Here is a 25,828-nt window from a genome sequence, read left to right as displayed (position 1 = left end):
TAATAATCTCCAGTAATAGTTCTTCCCCATTCCTACCAGCTTGGTTTAGAAGCAAAGAAGGTCTCACGGAGCCTCCTTCTCACAGGCAGCCAGGCTGCATTCCCCACAGTCTGTATGCTCTCATTTTCTATGCATTTCCAGATCCAAAACCTTCTGTTTTCTTCCCCTTGTTTGCTCTTGGCAGCTATTGGCAGGAGACATCCTCTTAATGATCTTTTTCTGGCCTTCTAGACGACTGCTCAGACTTCTACAGATCTTTCATTATTAACGCAGAAGCCTCGTAAGTCAGTTTTAATGGCCTGTGCAATTTTTACTCCTTAGCAGGAGACATAACCCCCTCCATATGGATATATGTTTATTAATATAAATCCTTAATATCATTTTTCCCAATGAGAATAATCAGGAGAAGTCAACCGGCAGGCATTACACCTTGTACTGGTTCATCCCAAAAATCAAAAAGCAATCTTTGCCCTGCACTGTGTGGAGCCATGGCAGGGAGGAGCAGATAATCCTTCTCCCTGAGGTTGCCTAGGCACCGAGTGACAGCAAGGTTTCTTTGCAGGGCCCTGCAGACACAGGACCACATCCTGACCACAGCCGCTTTCATTTCCCTACCGGGGGGATTCATTACCTGGTTTCAGCCCCTTACTGATATTCCTGGATTATCTCTAATCTCTACTTCTATTCTGATCCAGCAGAAAAGAAGGATGGGTCATTCGTGTTAGGGATGTGTAAGGAATGCCAACAAACCCACTTTTTGTCTGTCACTCGACTATTTGCTGTTAGTGCTCAGCCTTCATTACCAGCACATCCTCGCCGACACTTTAAATGGGGAGACTTGGAAAACAGGACAAAAATCCATGGTTTATTTCTAAAGACTGTCCTCATTTCTTCCCTATAACCAAAGGGCAATTGTCCATTTATTCCTTTAAACATTTTTCTGCTGTACAAATTGACTCCCATTTTTCTTTTAAATACACCCTTTGAGTCTCAAGATGGAGTTAAATAATAACAAACACCACAGAAGAAATAGAAGCCATTCCCAATGCTATTAGATGAGATTTCTGTTCTTCCAGTTGAGCAGGAATTGTTTTCTCCTGTCTCTTTTGTAACTCCTCCATGTGTATCAGGAGACTTCTTCCATTTAGCAATTAGCACAGAAATTGGTGTTACCCCTTCTGCAGTCATGACTTCCATCTTCCCTCATTTACTGCATTTCATCTAAGTTTGTCAGTGAGGAAGGTAACAGAAATACTCCAGTGCCTCAAAGGACAAAAAGTGCCTGAATATTTTTGACGCTGGAGCACGTTGTGACACTGAAGCATGTAGGAGTCCTGCTGGAATCTCAAAGCTGTCCTTCATATTTTTTTATTATTTTTGTTTTAAGTAGGTAGCCCATAAAAGAGTTTAATCATGGCAACATAACCCATTTCACCTACCTTTACAGCTAAACTCTGCTTAGTGACAACCCACCAAACATAATGGGCAAAATTTATCTTCACAGATGGTACATTTTACAGTACAGATCAGACCAGCAAGGCCACAAAATAATCTCCAGCGCCATAAGAATTTCATTGCAGACATGTATAGATCATCTGTCAAAAAAGTGAGCAGCATGACTGTCAGGCACAGCAAAAGCACTAAATGCACACTTAGTCTCCAAATTCTGCCCCTTGACACTTACACCAAGCCACGCCAGCTGGGTTGCAGTATGAAGAGAAACAAATTCCCCAGACCAGAGCACCACCAAACCTCCATTCCATCTGAAATTCTAGTTATTAAATGAAAACAAACAGCCAAGAGCCCAGCAAAACCAGTTTGGACTGATGGAAGCGACTGGAAGTGATAGCTGGAGCTTCACAAACGAGCTGCAGCATCACCCCATAAGTAACACTGCTGGGAGGAAGGGGGTCTAACAAGTGAGCATCTTTCAACACAGCACCCTGCTGAATCAAGGAACTGTTTCCAATTGTTTTTTGGTTTCCAAGCTTGGCTAAGAATCCCAAATTTTACCAAAACAATGAAGAATCAGCTCTCGTATGAGAACTGAAGTCAGTTTTACTAGAACAAAATCCAACATGAAATAAAATACTACACAACACAGCATGAAATAGTAAAGAAGTGCATAAAATTGAGCATATCTGTTCCTTTGCATACTGTCAGAGCTCAAGGCTGGCATCAAACGCTGTGCTGAGAATGACTTGATTTTGATCTATCATCTCATATGAGCCAGACTGCAATTCACCCAGCTACACTTATAACAGATATGATTAAAAACAATCAGTTATATTAGGCAAAAATATATTTCCCAAGGCAAACATTCACTTCAATGTATTTTTCTCTGGCTATAAACATGCAGAAATTCTACGTATATAAAAACCTTCTGGGTTTTTATGGACACTGAGCTGAAAACCAGGGAAAGCTGGTGAGGGGAAACTACATAAATTAGATGCAGGAAGTATAATGCTTGTATTTCCCTCAGCATAATTCCCTGCCCACTATGTAAACTTCAGCTGGATAATCTCCCCATGGGCCCCACGTATGTCATTTGAAACAATCACAGCAACAGTTGCCAGTGCTCCTTCCATCCTGAAGGACAGGCCAACCATCAGCAGAATTGCCTTTTGCCTCTTACTTTCAGCATTCAACTGAAGGTTAAATAAAAATACTTTGCAGTTTCTCTGATGAAAAGCACAATGCAAGCAGAGCCAAATCAAAGCCCAGACAGGCTGGACTTTTCCAAGGAAATATTTCTAGGCATGTAAAACATGCTGATTTATTGTAACAGAAACACTTCCTGGAGATAAACCGATTCTGTACTTTCAAAGAAGGAAATCCCCATGGAAACCTGACTGCTTTCCCAGCAGCTCGGGAGCACCAGGATGCACGTTGTGTGTTGGGAGAACACCTGACAGCTGGAGCCATGCAAGCCACAGGGGGCTGTGGGAGGAGATGAGGGTCTTGGCAGTAGCCAGGCTTTGTGTCTCATCCTGGGGCTCCCCAGTTTGGAAGTTCTCCACTCCCTCATTTTCTGCTTCCCTGAAACCCCAGGTTAGGCACTGTGCTCAGAGCTTCCAGGACCTATTTTGCTTTTGGAAGACAACATTTCAAAACTGTCTCTGCAAGAAGTCTTTGATTATTTCCTGGCCAGCAGAAATATCAAAACTCTACCCTTGTACCATTTAGTACAAGGCAAATGCTATTTTAGAAATTCCAATGGAAAGAAAACATCCTCATCTTAGGTTGTCTCTAATACCTTGGGAATTTTATCTGTGGTGTGGCAAAGGGAACAAAAAACTGAGAATTAAGAGCTGATGTTAAATCCTTGCAGAGCCTTAGGCAAATTCTATAATCTCTCTGCTATAGCACAGACAATCAATACACAACTGCTGAAAACCAACTGCTCCATGAGGTTGGTCCATCTTCTGACAGTGGATGCTGGCCAAATCCATATTTAACGAAGAAAAACCAGTAAATCCAGGTAAAAGCAAGACTAAGTTGTGTTTAAATCTGATCCAAACCTTTTAAAGTCTGGTTAAACCCCATTATATTTCTCACACATTCCTCCCCCCATCAGTAGCACTGCACTATGAACCACTTGTCCCAATTCACGCAGCAATCTGTAAGTTTATTAATATTCATGTGCTATTTCACAGATGTTGAATGATGTGAAAGTGCTGCATAAGGTTTGCTGTCTGTTTTCTCAACATCTGTCCCCAAAGTGCACTTCTGTCATGTTCTGCTCCCATCGTTCTCGGATCAGAAACTCAGAAGCAAGGCACAAATCTGCTCTGAGGTTTCTTTGCATGGGCTGCAACTCCTTCTTTCCCAAGGGAAGTCTCACATTCTCACAGCAGATGACACTTCTCAATTGCCTTTTGGCCCTCTTATTCCCCCAGTTTGGCTCACATTTCTCTCTGAATTTGGTCTCTGTGGAGCTCTGAACCCACAGTCTGACAGCTAAGGACATAGCAAATATTCAGCACTAACCCTCAGGGTGGTTAGAAATGCCTGAATTTTCCTATTACAGGCAGATTCACAAGTAAAGGTCAACAGAAAGTCCCCAAAGTTAAAACAAAAATGGGCCACAAAACAAGCAGTCAAAAGCTTGAGGAAGTAGGGTAGGCTGGTCTGACAGGATAACTGAAGACTACTTGTACAGTTTGGCCCCAAATCCTGGCTCTGCCAAAGGATTCCTACACAAGCTGAGGCACATCTCATTTTCTCACCTCTCAGCTCCCCTCTGTACAGTGCAACAAAATAGTTCCTCACCAGATATGACCTGTGCAAGATGTATCCAATGTACTTTGGAAAGATGGTAATAAAATTGATAAAAGCAGAGTAAGTTTCACCACAGAAATTGAAAACCCTCCTGCAAACTGTTTAGCAAAACAGATTACAGCAGTTCCCCTGACTGACTTACAGAGGGATAATTCAAGAGGCAAAATTACCACTAGAAGCAAATAGAATTAAAATAAGAAATAATCAAACAAGCATTTATAGCTCATACTTTAAAATCAATGTCCATGTTCCAAAACGTATCGTCCACACAGAGAATTTATAGTTTTCCCCCGCTGGAGAGGAAATGCCAAAGTTCTCTCAGGAAAACACTGAATATAACCAAAGAAATTACACCCAACAGTGATTTGCCTCTGTTTGTAGACTGCTTAGCATAAAGCACTTTAAAAATTCTCTTACCTTAATACAAACTGGTCTGCTAGTGAGTCATCAGCCAGGCAAACATGAAAGGTCACAATGTCACCTTCTCTGACCGGGTTCAGTGGTAAGCGAATAACGATATTTTCATCAAGCCTTAGTGAAGACTGTTTTAATTGGTCTTGATTTGGGTAAACAACGATGCTACCAATCCTCTCCATAGCTGACAAAGCTTGGTGTTCGTTATCTTCACCTGCATGGATATTGTTTTCCCACTTTTCATCCTCTGGAGAACATTCCCCATCCACTGTATAAATCTTATAGAAGAGCTCCACAGTAATCCCTTCCAGAGAGGCTGTTTCCTCTGAAACCATGGGTGGAGGAGAGCTGAACCAGCTAGGAGACAATTCCAGCTCTGCAACACATAATCCTAGAAGGCCTGTCAATCTGCAGCTGGCCACAACTTCTCTAGACTCCAGGAAAGCAAACATCTTCACACAAGGCAACATCTCCTCAGAATTGTAGTCATCCCAGTCCTTCCCCGCGATATAGAACAAGGTTTGTATTTTGGGTTTATTGGAATAGATTGAGCTGTTGATTATGTGAGATTTTAATTTCCAATTAAAAGTGAATTTATTTGTGAAACCAAAAGATGCAGAAGTCAGCATGAGGTCCAAGGGAACAGGCTGTTCAACAGAAAAGGGTCCATACGTGGCATTTAGGACAGGTGGCTGTTTGGCTTTGTATATAAAGAATGAATCCACCCTAGACTGCAAACTGGAGTTCCTCATGATATCCTGGTTGGCTTCTTTGAGGAAGAAGAAAACATCAGCATTGCAGATGTGGGAGCTCGCGGGGAGATACGTTGGCAGGTTTGAGAATCTCTGTATGCTGTCCATGATCCCTCCTCGGCTCTCCACCACTGCAGGCCAAAGATAAAAGGAAACAGAAAGACAGCTCAAATGTTTGCTTAGCGTGCCCCTCAGTTTTTCTCAAAAGCAATGTATTACCAGAGATCAATACTGCTCACTACAATTACAAAACAATCCGACACAGGTACCACGGAATAACACTTTTGGTTCAAAGCTCATACACTGAAAACATCCCACTGCATCAGCTGTACAGCTCCTCTTCCACCTGCCCCAGTCTGATACATACTTGAAAGCCATTAATCAAGTTCTGGATACAACAAGGAGGGGATTGATTGGCCAGATCCCAATCTAAGTTCCAAAACTTTTTACTTCTTCGTGTTTTTTTCTTTTATTGTCAGATTAAACTTTCAGCTTTTTCTCACCCATGTTTCAATATGCCTTAAAAACTGGCATATTAAATATCAGTAGGGAGTAAAACAACATTTTAAGCAGTAAAACTGAACGTTTTCTTTAGCCTAATGTCACTAACACACCATGCAATGGGGGGTAGCAAATCTGCATCGCTCCCAATTCATTCTGCCAGGTCAGCAGTTTGGAGGTTGGTGGAAAACTGATAAAAGCTTTGTGTTCTTGAAACCAAAATTTTTCACATTAAAATATATAGGGTTTCACAGGGGTCTCCGTGGGATGGATTTATAGACAAGAGTGAACTTGAGAGAAGGAGAAATCCTTTACATACAGCAGGTTTGCAGATGCTTAGAAGGATTTTTTTGTTTAATTCCTGAGGAGAATGAAACACATTTGGAAACCACAAAAGTTTTCTCTACAACACAATGGTCAATCCTCCAGCCAGCGCTGAGCAATTTTTCTCAGGAAAGAAAAGATTCCAGAGGGAGGGAGGGATCAAATAGACGTCTTTGGTTCGGGCCAATCTCTAATTAATAGTGAGATATATTCAACCTGGGCTGCAATTCTACGAGAAACAGTGGGTCTTTCAAACTAACAATTCATATGCTCCAACAAAAAGCCGGTGAATCCAAGCTCCTGGGACTGCCACAGAGGAAATAAACAGAAACCCAATGAATTGAAATGAAGCAGTTCCATAATGCAGAGAGATAACAGAGGCACAATGACAGATCCTAAGGTCAAAACTCTCGTTGTCTCTCGCTGAAGCTTAGCTGTGATTCCACTGTTTGTCAGCACTGGGCAGAGCAGATACACAACGCGACAACCGCACAAACAATTACACCTGTTCCAGCCAGATGACTCAGATACTCGCAGCCACAATTTAGCAGAGATAAAAGCTCTAATATTTAAGCTCTTTTTTTCGGGTTGTGTATTTTTAAAGCCTACCCATTTATCAAAGACGGATTCCAGGGTAAATCCCATCCATTTGACTTCGCCCCACTCTTGTTCTCAGCTGAAATTCTGGTCATTTATTTTTCAACGGTTTGATATTATCTACACTTGTTTAAATGCTTCTCATTTCATTGCTACACTTTTGCCTTTACTTTTGCTGTATATTTCCTTGTGCCAAGATTTGTCTTCAACCATTGGAATATTCTTTGCAGGAGTGAGTAAATATGCAAAAATATACAAAAGTATCAAAAAAAAAATTCTCGGCAGGAAACAATATCAAACAGTCTCCTCTCTCACTACTGCACATGGGGATCAGATCAGGGTTTCCTCTCAGCTCCACTGGCAAATGCAGATGCAGAGCAGCTGCCAAGCAGTCGTCCCACCTGGCTGTCCTCTGCCTTGCACTGATGCATAAACATCAGCCCATCTCTCCCAACACACCAGGCCAGCCCACACCTTCCTCTGCACAAGGCAAGGAACCCACAGCAACCTGCAACAGGGATAGAGGCAAAAAGCAGAACCTGGTGACCACTGTTCAGCAGGGATCAGGAAATGCCCCACTACCACTTGCTGTGCTGCTCTGTGGGACCCCCAATGCTTTTACCTCAGCACTGAGTAACAAACGTACTTGGAAACACAGTGTGGGTCAAACCTCATCCTGCTCATAGCAGGAGAAAAGAGAAGATGCACACTAGTTCTAGAACAGAAGTCTCCAGGTTTATAGAGCACCTTGACACAGTGTGGTTTGTTGTGCAATTGCACAACTCGGGAAAGCTGAGGCAGCAAGGGAAGGGAGGGCATTGTTTTTTTGCTAAAAAGTCAGATGCAGACAAGCCCCTTCCTGGATTAATTGTAAATAAATTGAACTAGATTTCAAAGTAACACTTTTGAGAAGTTGCATTTGTTGTAAAAATTGTGCAGTCGTACAGATGAGCAAAGGACAGAGAGCAGCAAGAGCACACTGATTTCTGGGGGAAGAGCTAAAACCTGCCCTCTCTCAAGACACACCAGGTTGCAGAGAAGACTTAAATAATGACATAGTTCCTGCACCTAAAGAGGAGCCAAAAACAAGACAAGGCTTAAATACATTTGTGTTTACATTATAGGACTCCCACACACACTTTATGCAGATATTTTATCTCTCTCAAGAAATGATTCACAGGAAGTTTAAAAGGTATGTTTTTCCCTTTCCTCCATGTCATTATAGAGGTAGCAGTCAGTGCCTCTTCTCAGAACTGGTGTGAGGACTAGGATATCATCCTGCTGTAACTCAAGCAAAATGAGATACAAATTTTGTCCAAAAACTTATATGGGAAGCCATAAACAGCAGTAGACAGGGCTGGGCTTTGTCCTAGAACCAGCCTGCAACAAAATATGATATCTGAATTTAGCAGCATTTTATGACGCTGTAAGAACATCTAAAAAGAAATTCTTCATATGATGGCAGGCCAACACCCCACCTTTTTAATTCAGCACATCAGCACCACAGCATCAATCTCCTTAGAGCAACGATCAGAAACAGGACACATTTGCAGCTTTCTGGTGCGCAACAATGCAATGAATCAATCACCTGCTCCTTCAATGAGAACTTCAGCAAGATCAAAGAGGGCAGAACATTAAACCAGAATGTGGGTTAGTCTTGATTATGTACAAAGAGAGCAAGAGTTGAAGAAAAGGTAAATGGCAATCAAATGAGGATCCCCAGAGCCCAGTGCTATCTCAGAGGCAGAACAGTCTGTTTTGCTCAGCCTACTGGGACATTGGGGACACTGAGGAGAGATGTGTGGCAATAACACAGTGTTGGATGTGACTTGAGATATTTACCTTGAATTTCTGAACCAACTTTTAACTTGTAACAGTCTTTCTGCAGGTGCTTTGCCCCTGTTAAGATATTCATTCAGATTAGCCAAATACCCAGACCCCTAGAGCAACAGGTCAGCTTTGAAAATCTCATCACTGCAATTTTATGCCAAAAATTCTTCTCTCCAGAGTTGGGCAATATGCTTAGAGCCCAGCTCATCCTGCTAGGTTTGAGAGTAGAGACAGAAAGAAAACACCCTTCTGATGTTTCTCAGGAGCAGAGAGAGAGGAAGACACCACACACAAAACCAAGCATATGATGCTGTGCATAAGAGAGGCCCTTTCCTGGTCCTTACCCTAACCAGTTCAGACCTCAACCAAGGCTGTTTTTCTGATGTCTTGATTTATTTTTTTTTATTTAATCATAAAATTATTAATTGCTTTTGGTTTTAATCTCACTTGACCCTGGACTTCTGCCACAAAAAGCAGCACAGGACTGAGGCAGACACAAAGCCACAGCTGCAGGGCACACTGTGCAGTAAAAACCTGCCATTCATGTAACTCAAGATTTCACTGAAGCTACATTTCTTAGATTTCATACTTTTTAATAGGAAGCAAAACAAGTATCCTGCTAGAAGACAGTGGTGGCAGCGGCAGGTCAGCATTAAAAACAATATATATGTTAAGCTGTGGTAAGAGGAAAGTCTTCTAAAATCATCATTTTGTTATTAAAAAGGATAGTAGCTCCTGTTAGAGCATAAATCCAAATTTCACATTTAAATTTTCTCTCTACTTAGCAAACTACTTAACAAGAGCCAAGTCCTCCATAAGCCCTCAGTAATTCTGAAGCTGGAGGTGCAAGGAACAACAAGTGTTTAAAATTGCCAGTTTTTCAATATCCTTTTTCTCTGAAAACAAACAAGAAGCCAATCCTGCACCTGTGGAAAAACTGTGAAAATGTTAAAATTCATCTTTCCTGCAGCATCATCAGAATTGCAGAGCGAGATCATACAGACACTCCTCTTTGTAAAAGAGGAATAATTTCAAGTAATGTGGTGCCAGTAAGTACTATGATGTTATCCATGACTCATAGAGGCAATCAATGGCTTGTCTGTATAGGAGAAAAATCACCAGCCCTTCCCACCAGCCTTTACTGAAGACCATAAAGATCAAACTACACATGTACATTATTCCACTATAAAAATGGTTCTATTCATAATAATTATTTTGTTCTGGAATTGCAGGCATTAGCCTGGAATAAAAACACACTGTATCCCAGAATAGGGTGTCTACACAAGGAAAGCTATTCTGGAACTTATAAACCATAGGAGAATAATTAATTACGGGCCAGCTGTGTAGGTCACTTTCTCTCATACAGGCAATGGGTAAGACCTGATGCTGTGCAGGGGCCCCAGCCATGAGATGTTTTTCCAGGTGAAAAACCTGGCTACAGCTGGGGAAACTCTGACTCCTAATCCCGGCAGCAGGAAAATGAGGAGGATGATTACAGTGTGGAAGTCTACCACGAGTTTAGACATCATTTGAGCACTGTGAGTAGGCTAAGTTTGGGTTGTGTGAGGATTTAAGGAGCCTAGATGAACACCCGCCTCGTGCTCTCCCTGACTCATTCAAAATTTAATGAAATAACCATGAAAGGAGGATGTCACTGTTTACTTCCCACATTCAGAGTCCATCCTGTGACTCATCTCCTCAGTTTTACATTCATGAGGAAAAGGAGGAGAAAAAGCCTCCATAGTGCCCTTGAGGGGTAAACTTCCATCATCTAACTAAACTAAGAAAAATTCCATCACCTGCCATTCAAAACCAAGCCTTACTCCTTTAGTACTTGAGGCAGTTACCCAGTGAACCACACCGACACAGAAAAAGAACCATAACAACAAAAAAATGTTTTCAACTGTAACAGAATAATTTGAAGATATAAATGATACTGCAAGAAAGAGTTAAGAAGAGTTCACAATACTTTTTTAACATTAAAGTCAGCCCAGAAGCTGTCAACATATAAAAAAAAACTGTAGAGTGAGAAAAGATGATAGGATCCTTTCAAGCTTTTCTCATTCTCTCTTCCTCTTATTCCAATTTGATGTAAGGATTTGCAACCAGTTTACAGTCCTTACATTCAATCTTGATTACACACTTGTGGAGACAAGAGATTCACTTTGCAAAACACTGCTGGTCCAGCAGCTTGTTTTGAAAGACAAGAAAAAGGATGCAATTAAAAAAAAAAAAAAAGAGAAGTCCACTTAATCCGAACATCTCAAACTGAAGAGTGGTTAATTAACTTTTGCAGGCTTGGGACAATGTCTCACATACTTATCTCCAAATATCTGAGTCAAGCTGCTGTTACTTAGGCTTCACTGCAGCTGCACGTTTTTGCCACCCTCCGTGGGAGTCGGCCCATCTCATTTCAGATGGGTATCAAAGCCCAGCCACCCTCCAGCCTCTTCTTTCACCAAATCAAGGTCCCTCCAGAATTCATTCATCCTCTCCTAGACATCTACATCTGTAGGATGATAAGTCACCCTCGAGAGGAGCCTCCTTCTGTCCAATAACTCGACCGCTAAAGGTGGCCAGTGGAGACCTGCATGTGGCAGGTTTAGGTGACCATGGCCAGAGCAGTCCTGCCCCATCAGATCTGTTGGCTCACTCTTCACTAAAGCTTCTCCTCCCACACCACATGCCTATGTTTGCCCATCACGCTGCTTTCAAAAAGCTTTAAAGCAAGCAACATCTCTGGCCTCATAAATCTTTTGTCTACTAAAATGCATTTTTAAGTGCAAAATTAAACCATGCATATGAATGAACCCCCCGATCAGGCCACAAGTTCAGTAATAAATTGTATTTTTGTGTTCCAAGGCAAGTCAAGTGCTATGCCTGCTTACCATTGCCAGAAGATTAAGTTGGATGGGGAAGTTTCTGAGCTGGTGCTTACCACAGTTTTTAGCTTGCATGCATTTTGCAGAGTCACCCATACTGAAAGACATATGTGCAGCAAGGCCACCTACAGATAGTAATAAAACCGTACTGTCTGAAAGGCTGTCTATAAATCTTATTAAAGTAATCCCTTCCCTGAACCCAGATTATTACATTCACCTTTATGGTAGAATAAAAATTAATTTTCTCAGCTATAATAAGTGTATGATAAGAAGGCATCGCTTGGGACTAAATAAAGATTATAATTAACTCCAACTGAATAAATCTAAATTTAGCTTGGACTAGCAATTTGTTTTCATACATTTTCCTCTACGACTGAGTGAATAGGTACAGCAGGATTAGCATCCCATGCCAGTTCCAGCACTGCTGTCACAGAAAGGACTGAGGCAGAGTGTAATCCAATACCCAAAAGGCCTGAAGATTAATTCAGGGTTCTCTATCAGCAAAAGTTTGGAAAACTGGAGTAAAACAAAAAGGCTCAAAATTGCCATTAGCCTGGCAAGGAAAGCAGGAGAAGTGCTGGATTCCAGAGAGAACGCTCCTCACTGTGCTCCCTGAATCAGCATCAGCTTCCTGAATCAGAGACAGGACCTCTGCCACGGGCTGCTGAGAGCATGTTTAGGGGAAGCACTGTCTGTGATTGCCTGATCTTACTCTTTCCTACAGAATATGTGCTTTTGGCTGCTATCAGAAACGGGCTGCTGGGCCAGGAGGATCTGTGCTCTGACCTGGTATGGTCATTCTTAATTTGCTCTCCCTCGCTGACAACGCATCAGAGGTGACTCCTAAAGCAACTGCAAAACAGGATGGCGCAACATTACACAAGGACATGCAAGCAAACAAGATGGGGTAAAGTAAACCCATCAAACAAATACACAAAGTTTACCCTCATGTTTTACTTAGTTGAAAATTAAAACCCTTATAGCAGCACTGTAACCAGCAGATTAGAGATTTATCCTTTTTCATCCTTTTATAAAAGGATGAGGAATTGTGTGGCTAAGCCACTACCTCATTATTTGCTGTTCTCTGGGAAGATGATTGTTAACAATGTTATTACTGGGAAAGAGGAGTTCCAGCTTGTTTATCAAAATAGACCATATATTTATCCTAACCAGGGAACAGCATGCAAGCCAAGCAGTAAAGCTACTGAGCCGCCTCCTCCTCTGAATTTCGTGAGAGCCCATGCAGACATTGGATTTGCCTGTATAGAAGATTTTATCAAGTACAAAGCTGCAGCTGAACCATTATCATTACAGCTGAATGGTTCTCCAAGTTGTATTTTTATTTCCAAAGACTGAAGTCACCTTAAAGGTGACACAGCCTGAAACAAACAAAAATTTTTAGGATGAAATATAAGTATGTCTATAATGCCACATCACTATAACAACTTAAATTCACCTCTCAAGAGGGTTCAACTTCCTGGACAAAACACCCTTCTGCTGCTCCAGCACTGCCATTTCTTTTTGAGAACAATTTCTGCCCAAATATGAAATTACTCAAAATTATGCTGTTCAAACCTGAGGAATGCAAATCCCCCTGAAACATTAACACTGGCTGTTACAGTCAAACTTGTCATAGCTTCTAATCCAAAGATCCAGCACCTAAATAGGTTACACAGTGGAAATTTTATTCCACCAGGGAGAAGATCCCTTTTCCTCCAAAAGCTGCCATCACGTCAAAGCCTGGAAGGATCTGAGATACAGGACATTAAACCTGTGGCATCTGTAAGTGTAGGAAGGCTATTTCAGGTAAGTTTTAGAGGCTTTTATTGCTCCCTCTGAACCCTGTACAGTGGTAAACATGATAACTAAGGCACCTGATTTTATGGGCTGAAGTAATAGAAAAAACAGTCACAATAAAACAAATTTTAAAACTCTCTAAACATCCCTACAATAGCTTTTCTTGAAACATAGTGGGATGGTTTCACCAGCTGTGAGTAATGTGCCCATCCCCACACCCCGTAAAATCTTTATGTCATCACGGATTCTATTTACTCATCTCCTCCTCACTCTCACACGTGTGTTTCTGGCCAAAATCTTTGTTGTTAAAACCATTTATTCAAACGTGTCTGACAGGAAAAGCTAGAAGTTAGATAATATATATATATATCCCTGTAGTACTACCTGAATGTCACACAGAGGCACCACATGGTCCCATCCATGGACTGTACAAACCACAGGACAATGGTGTTCCCAAGGCAGATGTCCACAGGCTCACAGGGCCAGGGAGTTCTTGCCCAAATCTCCTGGGTGTAAAATATTCTTTCCATTAAGGAGAAGAGGATCTTTTCAATGGATGAAGGACACAGAACAAAGACTGAGGGTGAATCTACAGAGGAAAAGCATGAGCACAAAGAGAGCACAGGGACACTGAACATTCCCTCTCCAAGGGCCGAGCAGAAATGGGATGAGACACTCACAGGGTTTCTCCTTGGAGTCTCGAGCTCCTGCTTCCTCTGACAGAACTAATATAGGTATTTGCAGAACTAAGGTTTTCCTGCCCAGACTAATTCCCAGAGTGCTAGAAGGGGGATTTCCTGCAGATCACACTCGGCACAGCCAAGGCCACCTTGGTGCAGACACTGACAAAGCCCAGGCTGCAGAGCAGGGAGGGTGCCCAGGAAAGGAAGTCCCCAAAGAGTTTCTCATTTAATGTGGCTGTTGCAGTTGCTCAGGTTGCTCCACTGGGCTGATCACTGGCCTACCTTGCAATTTTAGTTTCAATCAGGGGTGTTGATAACACGGTTAAAAGTCACAGGCTGCTCTTGGCAAGTTTCTCTGCATCTCTTATACAACAGCAGCAGGGAAATTGTCCTGCCACTTACAATTAGAGGCATTAGTACAGTGGCTAAAGGTCACAAATTCATCAGTTGGAAGAACTAAATGACACAGCTACTATTGCAAGCTAAACTGAAGTTTAAAAACACTTGATTAACCATGGAGAGTTTCTGTTCTGGTTACCTGGAGGGGAGAAACAGTTGCTAAAGCAATGCTCACACACGGGTTTTGCACAACCCATGAACACAAACCATGAAAACCACAGCCCACCCCAAGGTGCTTCCCCCCAGCATGATCAGCATTAAGGTTCCCTAAATCCTTTTTCTGCCCTCCAGACACCTCTTGGCTGGAGGTAGAGATGCCAAAATCAACCCCGAAAAACAAGGCAGCACCGACTCAGGAAGGCTGATTCACACTCCCAGGCAGCACAACTTTGCTATAGGAGTAGTCAAGAGGCACAGCCAACCCAGGTGAAGCTAAGCAGGGGAACAGTCCCAGGGGCCCCAGCAGAGCTGCTGGACCTCTCACCCAGCTCCCCATCACATGGCACTGGTCCTGGCATTGTTCCTTACCCCGGTGCAGAGTTGGCACTTCCAGCTGCCAGCACTGCAAACCCCTGTGCATCCCTCCTGGAACCTGATAAATAAGGTTTGTCATGGCCACTGTAGATTCTCATTGCAAAAAAAGCAGTTAGGAGAGGGCTCCCTAAGCTGTTATCCAAAGCAAAAGTCATTTTCCTTCAGTGATATTTCATAAACAACAGAAAATGAATACATGTATGGGAGTGTGTGGATATATTCTCCAAACAACAGGGAAGCTTTACAAGGCAAACACATTCACTAAAGGCACCAGGTGATTGCAAAAGTAAATCTTTTAAATATATGCTCTAAACCATTAGCCAACTCTGAAATATTTGTATTCAGTGTCAAAACACCTACAAGTCACACAAAGCCAAGAGACTGACAGGAGAAAGGCCAGGATTTATGTTAGCTGGGGTCTATCTGTCATGGAGATAGGAAAGCTGAGAGAGAGTCCTTTTATTAAAATCACTCTCCTGCTGCAGATATTGATCTAAGCAGCTAAGGTTGAACAGCAAAGTGCATCCCCATCTCTCACAAAGTTCCTCAGTGGCACAGCAGTAAAGGAGTGGGGTAAATGCCCTCACACCCCAGCAAATGGCACCTCAAAAGGAAGCAGGCATGGAACAAGGGGCACTGGTATAAATGGCATCCCGTGACACCAGAGCACAGCTGCCTTCCAGAAACCAGAAAATCTCTCTCAACTGCACTTCCCAAATTACCATTTTGCTCCACAAATCACTAATGCAGGTTGCCATCACTCCCAGACTGAGTTCACCATTAAAACAATACAGAGAAACACAGTGCTGACTGCATTGCTTGCGCTCCCATTTTAAGGAGCAAATTTCATCCAAAAAAATAAGGAGCCATTTCATCCTTCCCTAAATCTGCTTCAGCATTGTCCATTTTTACTCTAAGCAATAATTTCTGCCCCAGTGTGGGTTGATCCCTCCCTCAGCTCCTGGAGGACTGAGATCTTGGCTGTGTTTCTCTTTACAAACCCCAGCTTGTGACTGCAGTCAGTGGCCTCGAGTATTACAATTAAGCACAAAACAAAGCAAAGGAACTAGAAGTTCTACATACTGTAGACTTTCTACATTCCTGCACGCACAGGTTATACAGGTAGATCATTTTATAGCACTTCTGGTTCTCCCCATGGAAGCATCTGTCTTTGGAGATACTGAAAAATTCCTTGCCTGAGCCAAAAATTACACGACGTTAAAATGCTGGCAGGAGGTTCTCCAAAGGCTTCGCCAAACATCAGGATGGTTGATCCAAAGCCTTTCTCCAGAGCAATGGGCTTTCACTGGATTGCCCATCCTGTTGTTTCGAAGCTCTCGGAGGAAACGAGCTCCAAACTGATGGGCCCGAACAGCCCCGTGAAACCACAAAAGCAGCTTACAATAAAACCCCTGTAAAGTTATTAAGAACACAGATATGTCTTGAATGCAGAGAAAATCCTCTCTCTCACCAGCACACATCCATATCCCACTGTGACTGTAATCCCAGGAAGAGTATATGCCACGCGTGGCCCTGCTGGGGACCACGATAAACCAAAACAGGATGGGGAGGTGAGCAGAGCAAAATCTGGGTGGGGCACCAGCCCCACAGCTCTGCCTGAGCACTGGGAGAAATTCACCTTTCACACCCCATTATTGCTGGATCTCTCACCTGGGCAGTGACTCTGACTAGCCATGCTGATTTTGGGCACTGTTAGCAATGTAGATAGTTAAAGAGTTAAATCTTTGCAGTGTTTAGGTCTGTGGAAACCAGTCGACTTTCACTTAGGTCTCCCCTCAGAACTCTAGAGGTGCAGGCTGTTGCCTCCAGCAAGATTTGTGTCCCCATCCTGCAAACACGCACACACAGATATCATCTCAAGTGTGCGCAGCCTCACTAAATCAGGGAGTTTTCCCACTGGGAAATTTAAGCACAAGCCACAAAGTTCCAAGACAGAGATCTGTGGGGTCATGCAGCCTTTTAGCTGCTTCAGAAAAAGCTCCATGGCTTTACAGATTCACCACTATTAGTTCAGAGATATTTGTGCCTTTTTTCTCTGAACCCAGTCTTCAATCTGCACTTTGCATTGCTCTCACCAGCAACCAATATTACATTACACTAACCAGACTCCCAGAACAATACATGTTCTCTGGCTCCCACAGGAGCAACCACACAGGCCTTATTCTGCAGGTCAGACATCATTAAGTCATCAATTCATATCTGCCTCTCAAGGAACAGCACATGAAAACACAAATCCTTCCTTTCTACTAATGACAGCTCCCATTTTTTCCCCCCCACCCAAAATACCCAGAACAAAAGTTTCTGTTTTCTCTCAGATTCCTTTACTTAATTCAACATTTTATTTTTGGAATGACAACAGCCTCGAGCAACTCCATTAATTTGTTACAGAGTGAGAGAGCTTTGCATTCCTAGGGTGACTGCTGACCTCCTCCCCTGCTCCCTTGCTTATTGAAACAGTCCTGCTCAAGCACATCCCGGTATCAGAACAAAGCATAATTTTTCCACACTTGAATGCATTATTTTACTTTATGAATACACATTTGACATATTTTACAAATTTACGGCGGGTGCTGTCAGAATGGACGAAATAACCATCCCTCGGTGCTGCTTTTCTCTTACTACAGCGATCAAAGGCCACAGCTTGTCATTCACACGTGGAGAACAGCTCCTCTTGGGGAGAGGGGAAGGAGCCTGCAGCCTCACCCAGGACTTCCTGGGTGTTTGTTTCTCTGAATTGCTAATTGTCAACAGAGAGTTTGATTTTCTAAGAACAATGAAAATTCCCAGTAGCTCTGGAGGAGGCAGTTCAAGGAGATCTTGTCAAAATATTTGTGTGTAAAGAAAGTGAAACCTTATTATGGTTTTCATGCTGTGAGGCACCAAACACAGTTACCTTGCTCACAGACAATTATTAACTTACAGGCAAAGACCAAAAACTCTTGAGCAAAAACCAAATTTGGATGAGGTCACACTTGCTGTGTGGTTCACTTGTGTTAACGTATTAACACAGTAAAAGATAATGAGCATTAGCTGACAGCATTTTCAAACTCTCAAAGAGTCAAGAAGAGTAAATTAGATCACATTTGAGATTCCCTGAGAAGGCAAAAAGTTGCATCTAATTCTTTTTGCAATGACAGGGCAATTATAAAACTGAGAGTCACAGGGCATCGCTCTCTCAGCCCAGTGAGCATGGGCACGGCACAGCATCTGGGAATGCTGAGGATGCAGCTCCACCAGCGTCAGCATCTGCCCATTCAAAGCTGCTGTCTTGGGCAGTGACAGGGAGCAGCACAAGAGCCATGTTTACCTTCTGCTTAGTGGCATCTCCTATAAACCTTTTCACAGAAACATCACAAGTGCAGTTCAAGTTTGAGTCAATTCAAGTTCAAGTCATATCTTATTACATCCAGTACTGCTCACCTATCCACAGCCTAGAGAATAAAATTCTGCAGAAACTCAGCATCCAGGCCACTTCAGCACTCTGCTTTGTCTGGCATTTATATCCAGAGCCAAGCACATAATTCACACTGCATAATTTATCCATGGGATTTAGCCCATAGAACACCCAAAGCAGATAACAATTTCTTCATACTTTTTTTTATTTTTTAGAAAATGCAGTCAATTTCTTCTCCTCTTCTTCTGAACTCTATAAAAAGAGTATGAATCTCTGGCTGTACTCTTTTAGGGCTTGAGCTCTTGGCTAGCTGTGATCAGACAGATTAATTCACCTCTTGTTCAGTCTTCCACCTTCATCTGTTCTTGTTTCCTGAGTGGAGGAAAATGTGTGCAAGCACTAAATCTCAAACATGCTATTCTAACATTTGGATTCCATTATCCGAGAGATAACATATAATCCTATAATGATATGTAATAAATTAACATTTAATCTCATATCAGAGAGTTCAAAGGGATCAGAGCCAGCTGGTGCTAAAATAAGCATTTGCTAGAGGCTGCAAGAGTGGGAGCTGAAGATGAGATGTGTGAGTAAGATCTAAACTGCTCTGACGCTTTGGCTTGGCAACACTGGTTGGCAAGGAAAGGATGGAATAAATCCTTGGTATGAAGGGGACCATCTCTGAAACCAACCAACCTGTGCCCTTTCAGTGTGAGTGAAGTCCTTGCAGTCCTTTCAGCAGCAGGAGAAGAAGATTTCTCAGCTCAGAGCTAACGAGCAGGGAAGGTCATCGTCACACAGCGCTGCACAGGGGACTTAATCCAGTGCTTCATTCGTTCCCTATTTGTCAGGATGCCTTGAGATCTGATGAGGCTGGGAACAAGCACTCAGGATGCCTTGAGATCTGATGAGGCTGGGAACAAGCACCCAGCCTGGGCCTGGGCTCTCTCCAGCAGCATAGAAACACAGTCAACCTCTTCTTTCCCTTGGCCCTACGTTATGCACACGCAGGACTGGTGAAGGATGTATAGTTTCAACACAGAGAATCCAAAAATTAATTTCTTGTTTTGTTTTCCTTTCACATGCCTCCACACACAGGGCTAATACACCAACCACTGCACAATCTTCATTAATAACAACAGCTGTTAATAAGGTTTTATCCATAGAGACTTCCTCAGTAAATGCACATAGTGAGTCTGGTGAGGGGGATTCATTTCTCTCAAGACAGGCACAATTAAACCCTCGGTGGAAGATGCAGCCTCCTGAGCCACATGAGGCAGTGATAATGAGCAAGGGCTGCTGACCCAAAGAGCAGAGACAAATCCCTGACTTGCCAAAACCCCTCCAACTTCCACCAAGTTGAGATTTCACTGTTAGGGTAAGAGGATAAAGAATTGTCTTTGTCTTCCCAGATGCTCCATGTGCCACCTCCGTTGTGGCACCACCATGTCCTAAGCATGGTACATTTTTCTGGAAATCTGCAGACCTTAATCTTTGTTCATGGGCAATAGCAGCAAAAAAACCTACTGACATCAGTCAGATTCAGGTCTTTTCTCTGAATCCAAAGACACACTTCATTGCTCCATCTCAGACTGGAATACACTGTAAAAAGAAGCCTCTTGGGTAGCCAAGAGAGGCAAGAATCCATCAGACAGTGTTTTTTAAAAATCCTGTCAATTCTCTTCGCTAGTTTTTAGTGAAGACACATCAACTTTACTGTCAAATTAGCTAGAAAGCAACAGCAGCGAAAAAAAAATTAGAAAAAAACACTAGACAAGACAACCAATAAAAATATACAAGGAGCTGAATTTCACAACTTGACACTGACCACAGTTCTGTATCTGAAGAAAACTTAATAAATAAAAATAACAAAAAAATTGAAGTGTTATGAAGTTATCTTTGCTCTAGCATTTAACACACATTTCTATTACCCTTTCTCGATTAGCCAAATGAAGATCAATGTATCTATAAAACTCAATGACATGTTAATGCAAACTCTAAAAAAGATAAAATGCCTTTTATCTCAGTCTTAGGAAAACCTAATAAAGAATTAACAGTCCATGAAGCTGTGGAATTTCACTCAAGGCTTTACTTTATGCCAGGACTTCCTACTCCATTATTTTTTAATGGACAGGTTTCCCCAGGCTTTGGGACATGTTGGTACAACTGTAGATTGTCATTGAAATTGGTCCTATATTTTCCTTCAGAGCTGGATAGGGACCACATTGTAGTATGTGAACTAAAATATGGACAACACCCACAAGGGATCAGAAATGAAAATCTGGATCAGCTGTTAAATAAATATTCCAAAAAAAATGGTAAAAAACCTGATTTTTATAATGATCTGAAAAATAATGAATTTATGAGGTAAAACTTTCACCTGCAGGATGAGCACTCTGGATCAGAGCTCATTTGTAACACCAGCATTTCAAATATATATCAGAAGCAAATGCCAGGAATCTACTAACGCAACACTGGATGTTGAATCTTTAAAGAGAAGCAGACAAATATTAGTCTAGGATTTTGCTCAAGATTGGTTCTCAGAATTAACAAGCCTTCAGTGACTGACACAGGCCATGCCAGGAGGCTGGGATCCATAAAGCCAGATACCCTTCAAGCTCATTGGAAAATTGGTCCCATCCAGGTTCCCAGTTATATTTATTTCTACTGACAAACACAGCAGCCAGATCAGAAATTTCAAATGCCAGTACTTAAAAACCAAATTAAATGCAACACTTCTGCACACATTTAAAAGCTGTTTGCATTCAAAAGGGCCTGAACACCTGCAGCTCCCACTGAGACTAAAGGAAATGCAGATGATTCCCACTTCTGCTAATTGAGTTGGGTTTGACTTGGATGCCAAGGAAGGGGTCCACTCCTTTTAGGCACCCAAAGGTGAAGACCAAGTCCACAGTGCCCAGATGAGCGGGAAGTTTGTCATGGGGGAATGTGTCAGGAGCAGGAGAGGCACAACACAGAGCCTGAACGCATATACTCTTCAAGGCTGACAGGTTTGGCCTTGTGAATCAGCACAGAGAGAAAAGAGACAGCAGCAGACAGGAAAAACAGTCCCAAGGAAAAGCAGGAGGCAACTGTCCAGGAGAGTAAGACAGGAAAAGCAGTGAGCAAAGAGGAGGTGGCAGGAGCAGGAAAGAAGCTTGACTATATAAAGGCTGACAACTCACTATTTCCATTAAAAAAATCCAAGCCATCAATCATTGGTCCCAAAAGCTAAAAGCCCCTTTGAAACCTTTCTGTCCTCCCTGGGATGAGGATGTCTTGCCCTTAACACACTGGAGTCAGACCTTCCTGCTTTGAAGGTCCCATCAGCACAGCATTCTCCCCCAGAGGCTGCACAATTCATACCAGTTTACCCGGGGCCGTCCTCGCCTCCCTTTCTACCTTTGCTTCTCCCTCTGCTTTGGTAGAACAGCTGCTTCTCCCAGGCACTCTGAGATTAATTATTCTTGATTCCTCTCCTGCACAGTGCCTTGATCTGGAAAATTTATTTAGATAACTTCTCAGGCAGCATATTTATCTGCTGGCCTCAACATCTGCCTGAGCATAAAAATCAACATCTGACTGATGACAAATGTCATACCAGTTGGGTGGAGACTGTCCTCTGCCAACCTCACCAGCCTTGTTCTGGTAGACTTGGATCTCATGGCAAGAAGCCTGACTGCATCACCTGCTTCCTACTTGAGGAACAAGCACAGGACTCATCCAGAGTGAGAAATGAGGCATGGGGACAACAAGAGGAGAGGGCACCCTGTCCCATCAGGACACAGGGACCATGCTGTGTTCAGTCCTCAGGCACAAGCACTGCCTGATTCAGGGTAAGGAGTTGGATGCCTCAGTTGCCCTGTTGTGAGGGTTTGGGAACAAGGCTGACGAACCAAGCCACAGGCACTTCTGCCTCCACATACGAATGCTGGATATGGAACAACAGCCCCGGATGCATCCCTTACTGCAAATTCATTTGTTGGCAAAAGAGCTTATTTTGCCATCTTTACTCACCCATGATCTCACACACACCAAGTACCTTCGGATCACCACGGTGGGATGCTAAATTAATCAACAGGAAGCACAGCCTCCCAAAGGCAGCCTATTCCTGATCTATTCCTGGCTAATCTTCAAGGAATGCTCTGCTACTCTTACTCATACAGAAAATGTGTAAGCACTGCAAACACAAGAAAATACTGCTCTGTGCAGTGGGGTTCAGACCAGCATCCTTTGCCACCTGATATGAAAAATTCTGTCACCAGACCCCATATGCCAAGAGTCCCTTCCGAGAGACACTACTTTATAAAAAGTATAAAAATCTACTGCAAGCTTCAGAAAACCAAACAAAGAGAGGAGAAATAAAGACTTAATAAAAAGCAAAAATCCTAGCCCTTACCTTTCAAACACACCCTTTGAACTCATCATCTCTACTGAATTTTAGATGAAACTTAGAGCCAGATATTTTTAGGCACCAGACTATAAATGAACCTCCCTTTTGATATCACCCTCATAGCCTTCAGTTCAAGGCTGGGCAGACAGAAACATGAAGATGGAGAGTGAATTAGTTCAAGAGGGGGAACTTGTCAATCAAAGTTGCTAATGCAAGATCACAACAAAACTCAGGTTTAACCTCAGCAGTGACCACCCGTCATAGTGTGGCACTTTGACTGCTTGTCAGCAACCTGCTTTGAAGAGCAAGGATGCTGCACGAGTCTTCCTGGAACTCAGCAAGAAAAATGCATCTGTCTGCTGGGCAGCCCTCGAGGCTTCCCAAAGTCTGCAACCAAAGGAATTCTCAACATGTTTCAAGTCAGTTATGGAGAAGAAAAACTGCAGTATAAAGGATTAATAGAGATAGAGGCTCCACAACGCTCTCCTGGCACATCATTTCTCAGAAAAATTAGAGCACTTTTTACATAACCACATTTGACTGTGGCACGAGGTTGCACATGGAAAGATCCTGTGTGTCCCCCTCACCCCAAGCTCCAAGGACACCGGGCTGTTGAACACACCTGGAAAGAACAGATGGGAATGCAAGGTCCACATGCCAGGGAGCTCCCCAGGGAGCGTGTAGAGAAACTGAGGGTATCTGCAGTGAAATGGAGGATAGCCCAGAAAAGGCAACATTCTTCCTCTTCTTCTTGGTTCATGTCTGAATTTATTGGGGTTTGTGTCTCCACACCAGGAGCAGTGTAGGTGTTTAGCTGGACCCCTGACATGGACTGCAAGTAGGTTTTATCTCAACCAGCTTATCTGCACCAGTACAGATCTAGAGCTCATCCTGTTTTCCATGTAACCCTCCTGCCTTAGAGGCCTGTTGTCTGGACATCATCAACTGCAGGATTCATCACAGATTATAATATTTTAAACAGAACATGTTTGCCATGTGGGTTTTTTTTCCAGAATATTAGTTTTCAGAAATGCAGTATATTTATTCATGCAGTTAATTACATGATTGCAATAAAAACAAAAATGTCTACTGTTTCTTCTAAGTGCAGGGGTAAAAAAAAAGAAAAAAAAATACAATTTGAACTAATCAACAGCCTTATCTTACTCTTTCCACAGTGTTTAATCACAATGTTTCCAGCATATACACAGCTTGCAACAAAGACCCAAACTAGTTAATTTTCCTAAAGCAAGAAGCCTTACGAAACCTGTAAAGCAAATAAGCCGATCTTCACCTTCTAAATATAAAGATATCCCACGATAGCAGGAAATTAAGTCCCAGGAAGTCTGGGCTCCTGGCAGTACCGGGGTACAGCGCAGGCATGGGGGAGCTCGGGCAATGGGAGCAGCAGTGGGGAAGGGGGGGCAGGGAAGGTTGAATCCATGCAATTCCCAGGGCTGGGCCGGTGCCTGTGCTGCCTCCAACAGCTCATCCCACAACAGCTTCAAATCTTGTCATTTTATCAATGAGAACCAGAAATTTGCGAAGACCAGCCTTCAGCGCACTTCATTATGTTTTTAGCATAAACTGAAAATCAATTGTGTCTTGTTAAAAAAAAAAATTCCACCACAACAAACTAATTAGTGAGCCTCATTAATTTTTTATGCACGTTACTAATGTGCATGAAGCCAGCTGACCTTTCAGTGACTGGTGTCGCATACGTTACACACTTCACGTTTTCTGAGATTCACAGGAGTTGCAACACGTTTTCCAAAAGCTCAGAGCCGGCTTCTCCCTCCTGCCTGGTAATTCCTGATCATGTCTGTTTAGTCCAGCATGGTCAAACAATCAGGGAAGCACAAAGACACCTCTAAGCTATTTCCACCTGGAGAACAGATGCAAGCAAAGCCTGGCCACACCTGAGGGTATAAGGAAACGCAGGGATTCAGTGGTCACCGAGAAAACCATCCCTGCAGGGACTGAGGATGCACAGTCTCTGTCCTGCTCACCCCCAGGATGATGCCAACTTCCATCCTGCTCAAATACTCACAGCAGGGGACACTCGCTGGTGGTTTCATAACAAATAGCCCAAATGCCAGTCAGTCCATCCCAAAGGCAGCCTCAGCATGGCCCCAAAGCATGGGATGTGCCACTGACACATGCATGTGGCCATTAAGTCAGTAAAGCAGAAATAAAAGAATTTGGGAGTAAAATAAAACTTCTGCTTGAGTAAGGACTTCTGGATCAGGCATTAAATCTGCCTGGTATCTCTCTCCAGTGTTATCACACATCTATTTTCTCCTTGTAAAGCACAATATTGATTTTTAAATGTTTTCATTCACACTTAGAAGCTTTCCAGGATTGGACTTTATTCTTCAATATTATCCACTGAACAGTGAAACATGGGATCATGAGAAGGTATTAATCACTGGGAGTCCATAAGAACAGCCTATCTGCAAGGAATTTCACAGGTAAATGTGAGCTTTCCTTGGGACGTGGGCATGGAGTAGATGACCCTTCATGTGCCCTCCCAGTCCTATTTCTCTACGAACAGTCAAGCAAACTCTGCATCTGAAACAAGCAAGAGAGTTAACCTGCCCTCTGAGACATCAGCAGCATCTCAGCAGTGGGGAAGATGACAGGTTATCCTACTTTATGTCATCCCTCTAAAATCTGGCTATATTGGAGCTTATCTGTAAGCCATACTCTGAATTTCTCAGATCTTACCAATCACCACAGTGTATTGTACAAAAAAAGCAGCAGCTTCTCACAACTGAACACACTTTACAACAGGATTTCCTGGGTCCAATATAGTCTCATCCTGATACTGGCCCATATTCACCATGGGAATCAGTCATGTTTGGAGGGTTAATTTGTTAAAATACAGCAAAGTGGCAAGTATTGAGAAGCATTATCCGAGTGACAAGTGCTTATGCATATTTTATGAAGCATCTTCAGCCACAGTTCAATGTATCCAAGAATACTTCTGAAAAATGGCAGATTCTGGAGGGGATTTGGAGAGGAAATAA

General features: G+C 42.7%; 1 protein-coding gene across 4 annotated transcripts in view; it reads right to left on the bottom strand.

Annotated features, from left to right (window-relative positions):
- The window catches only part of TMEM132B (transmembrane protein 132B), a 230,451-nt gene that overhangs the window by 161,057 nt on the left and 43,566 nt on the right, over positions 1-25,828 (bottom strand). For all 4 annotated transcript variants that reach the window (XM_032705898.1, XM_032705902.1, XM_032705901.1 and 1 more), the window contains exon 2: positions 4,699-5,578. In XM_032705898.1, the coding sequence (XP_032561789.1) occupies positions 4,699-5,578 (880 nt within the window). The remainder of the gene's footprint in view (positions 1-4,698; positions 5,579-25,828) is intronic.

Source organism: Chiroxiphia lanceolata, chromosome 18 (genome assembly GCF_009829145.1).
Source record: "Chiroxiphia lanceolata isolate bChiLan1 chromosome 18, bChiLan1.pri, whole genome shotgun sequence".
Lineage (NCBI taxonomy): Eukaryota > Metazoa > Chordata > Aves > Passeriformes > Pipridae > Chiroxiphia > Chiroxiphia lanceolata.
The sequence above is the reverse complement of the archived record's forward strand: the minus strand, read 5'-3'. Positions and strand labels throughout refer to the sequence as shown.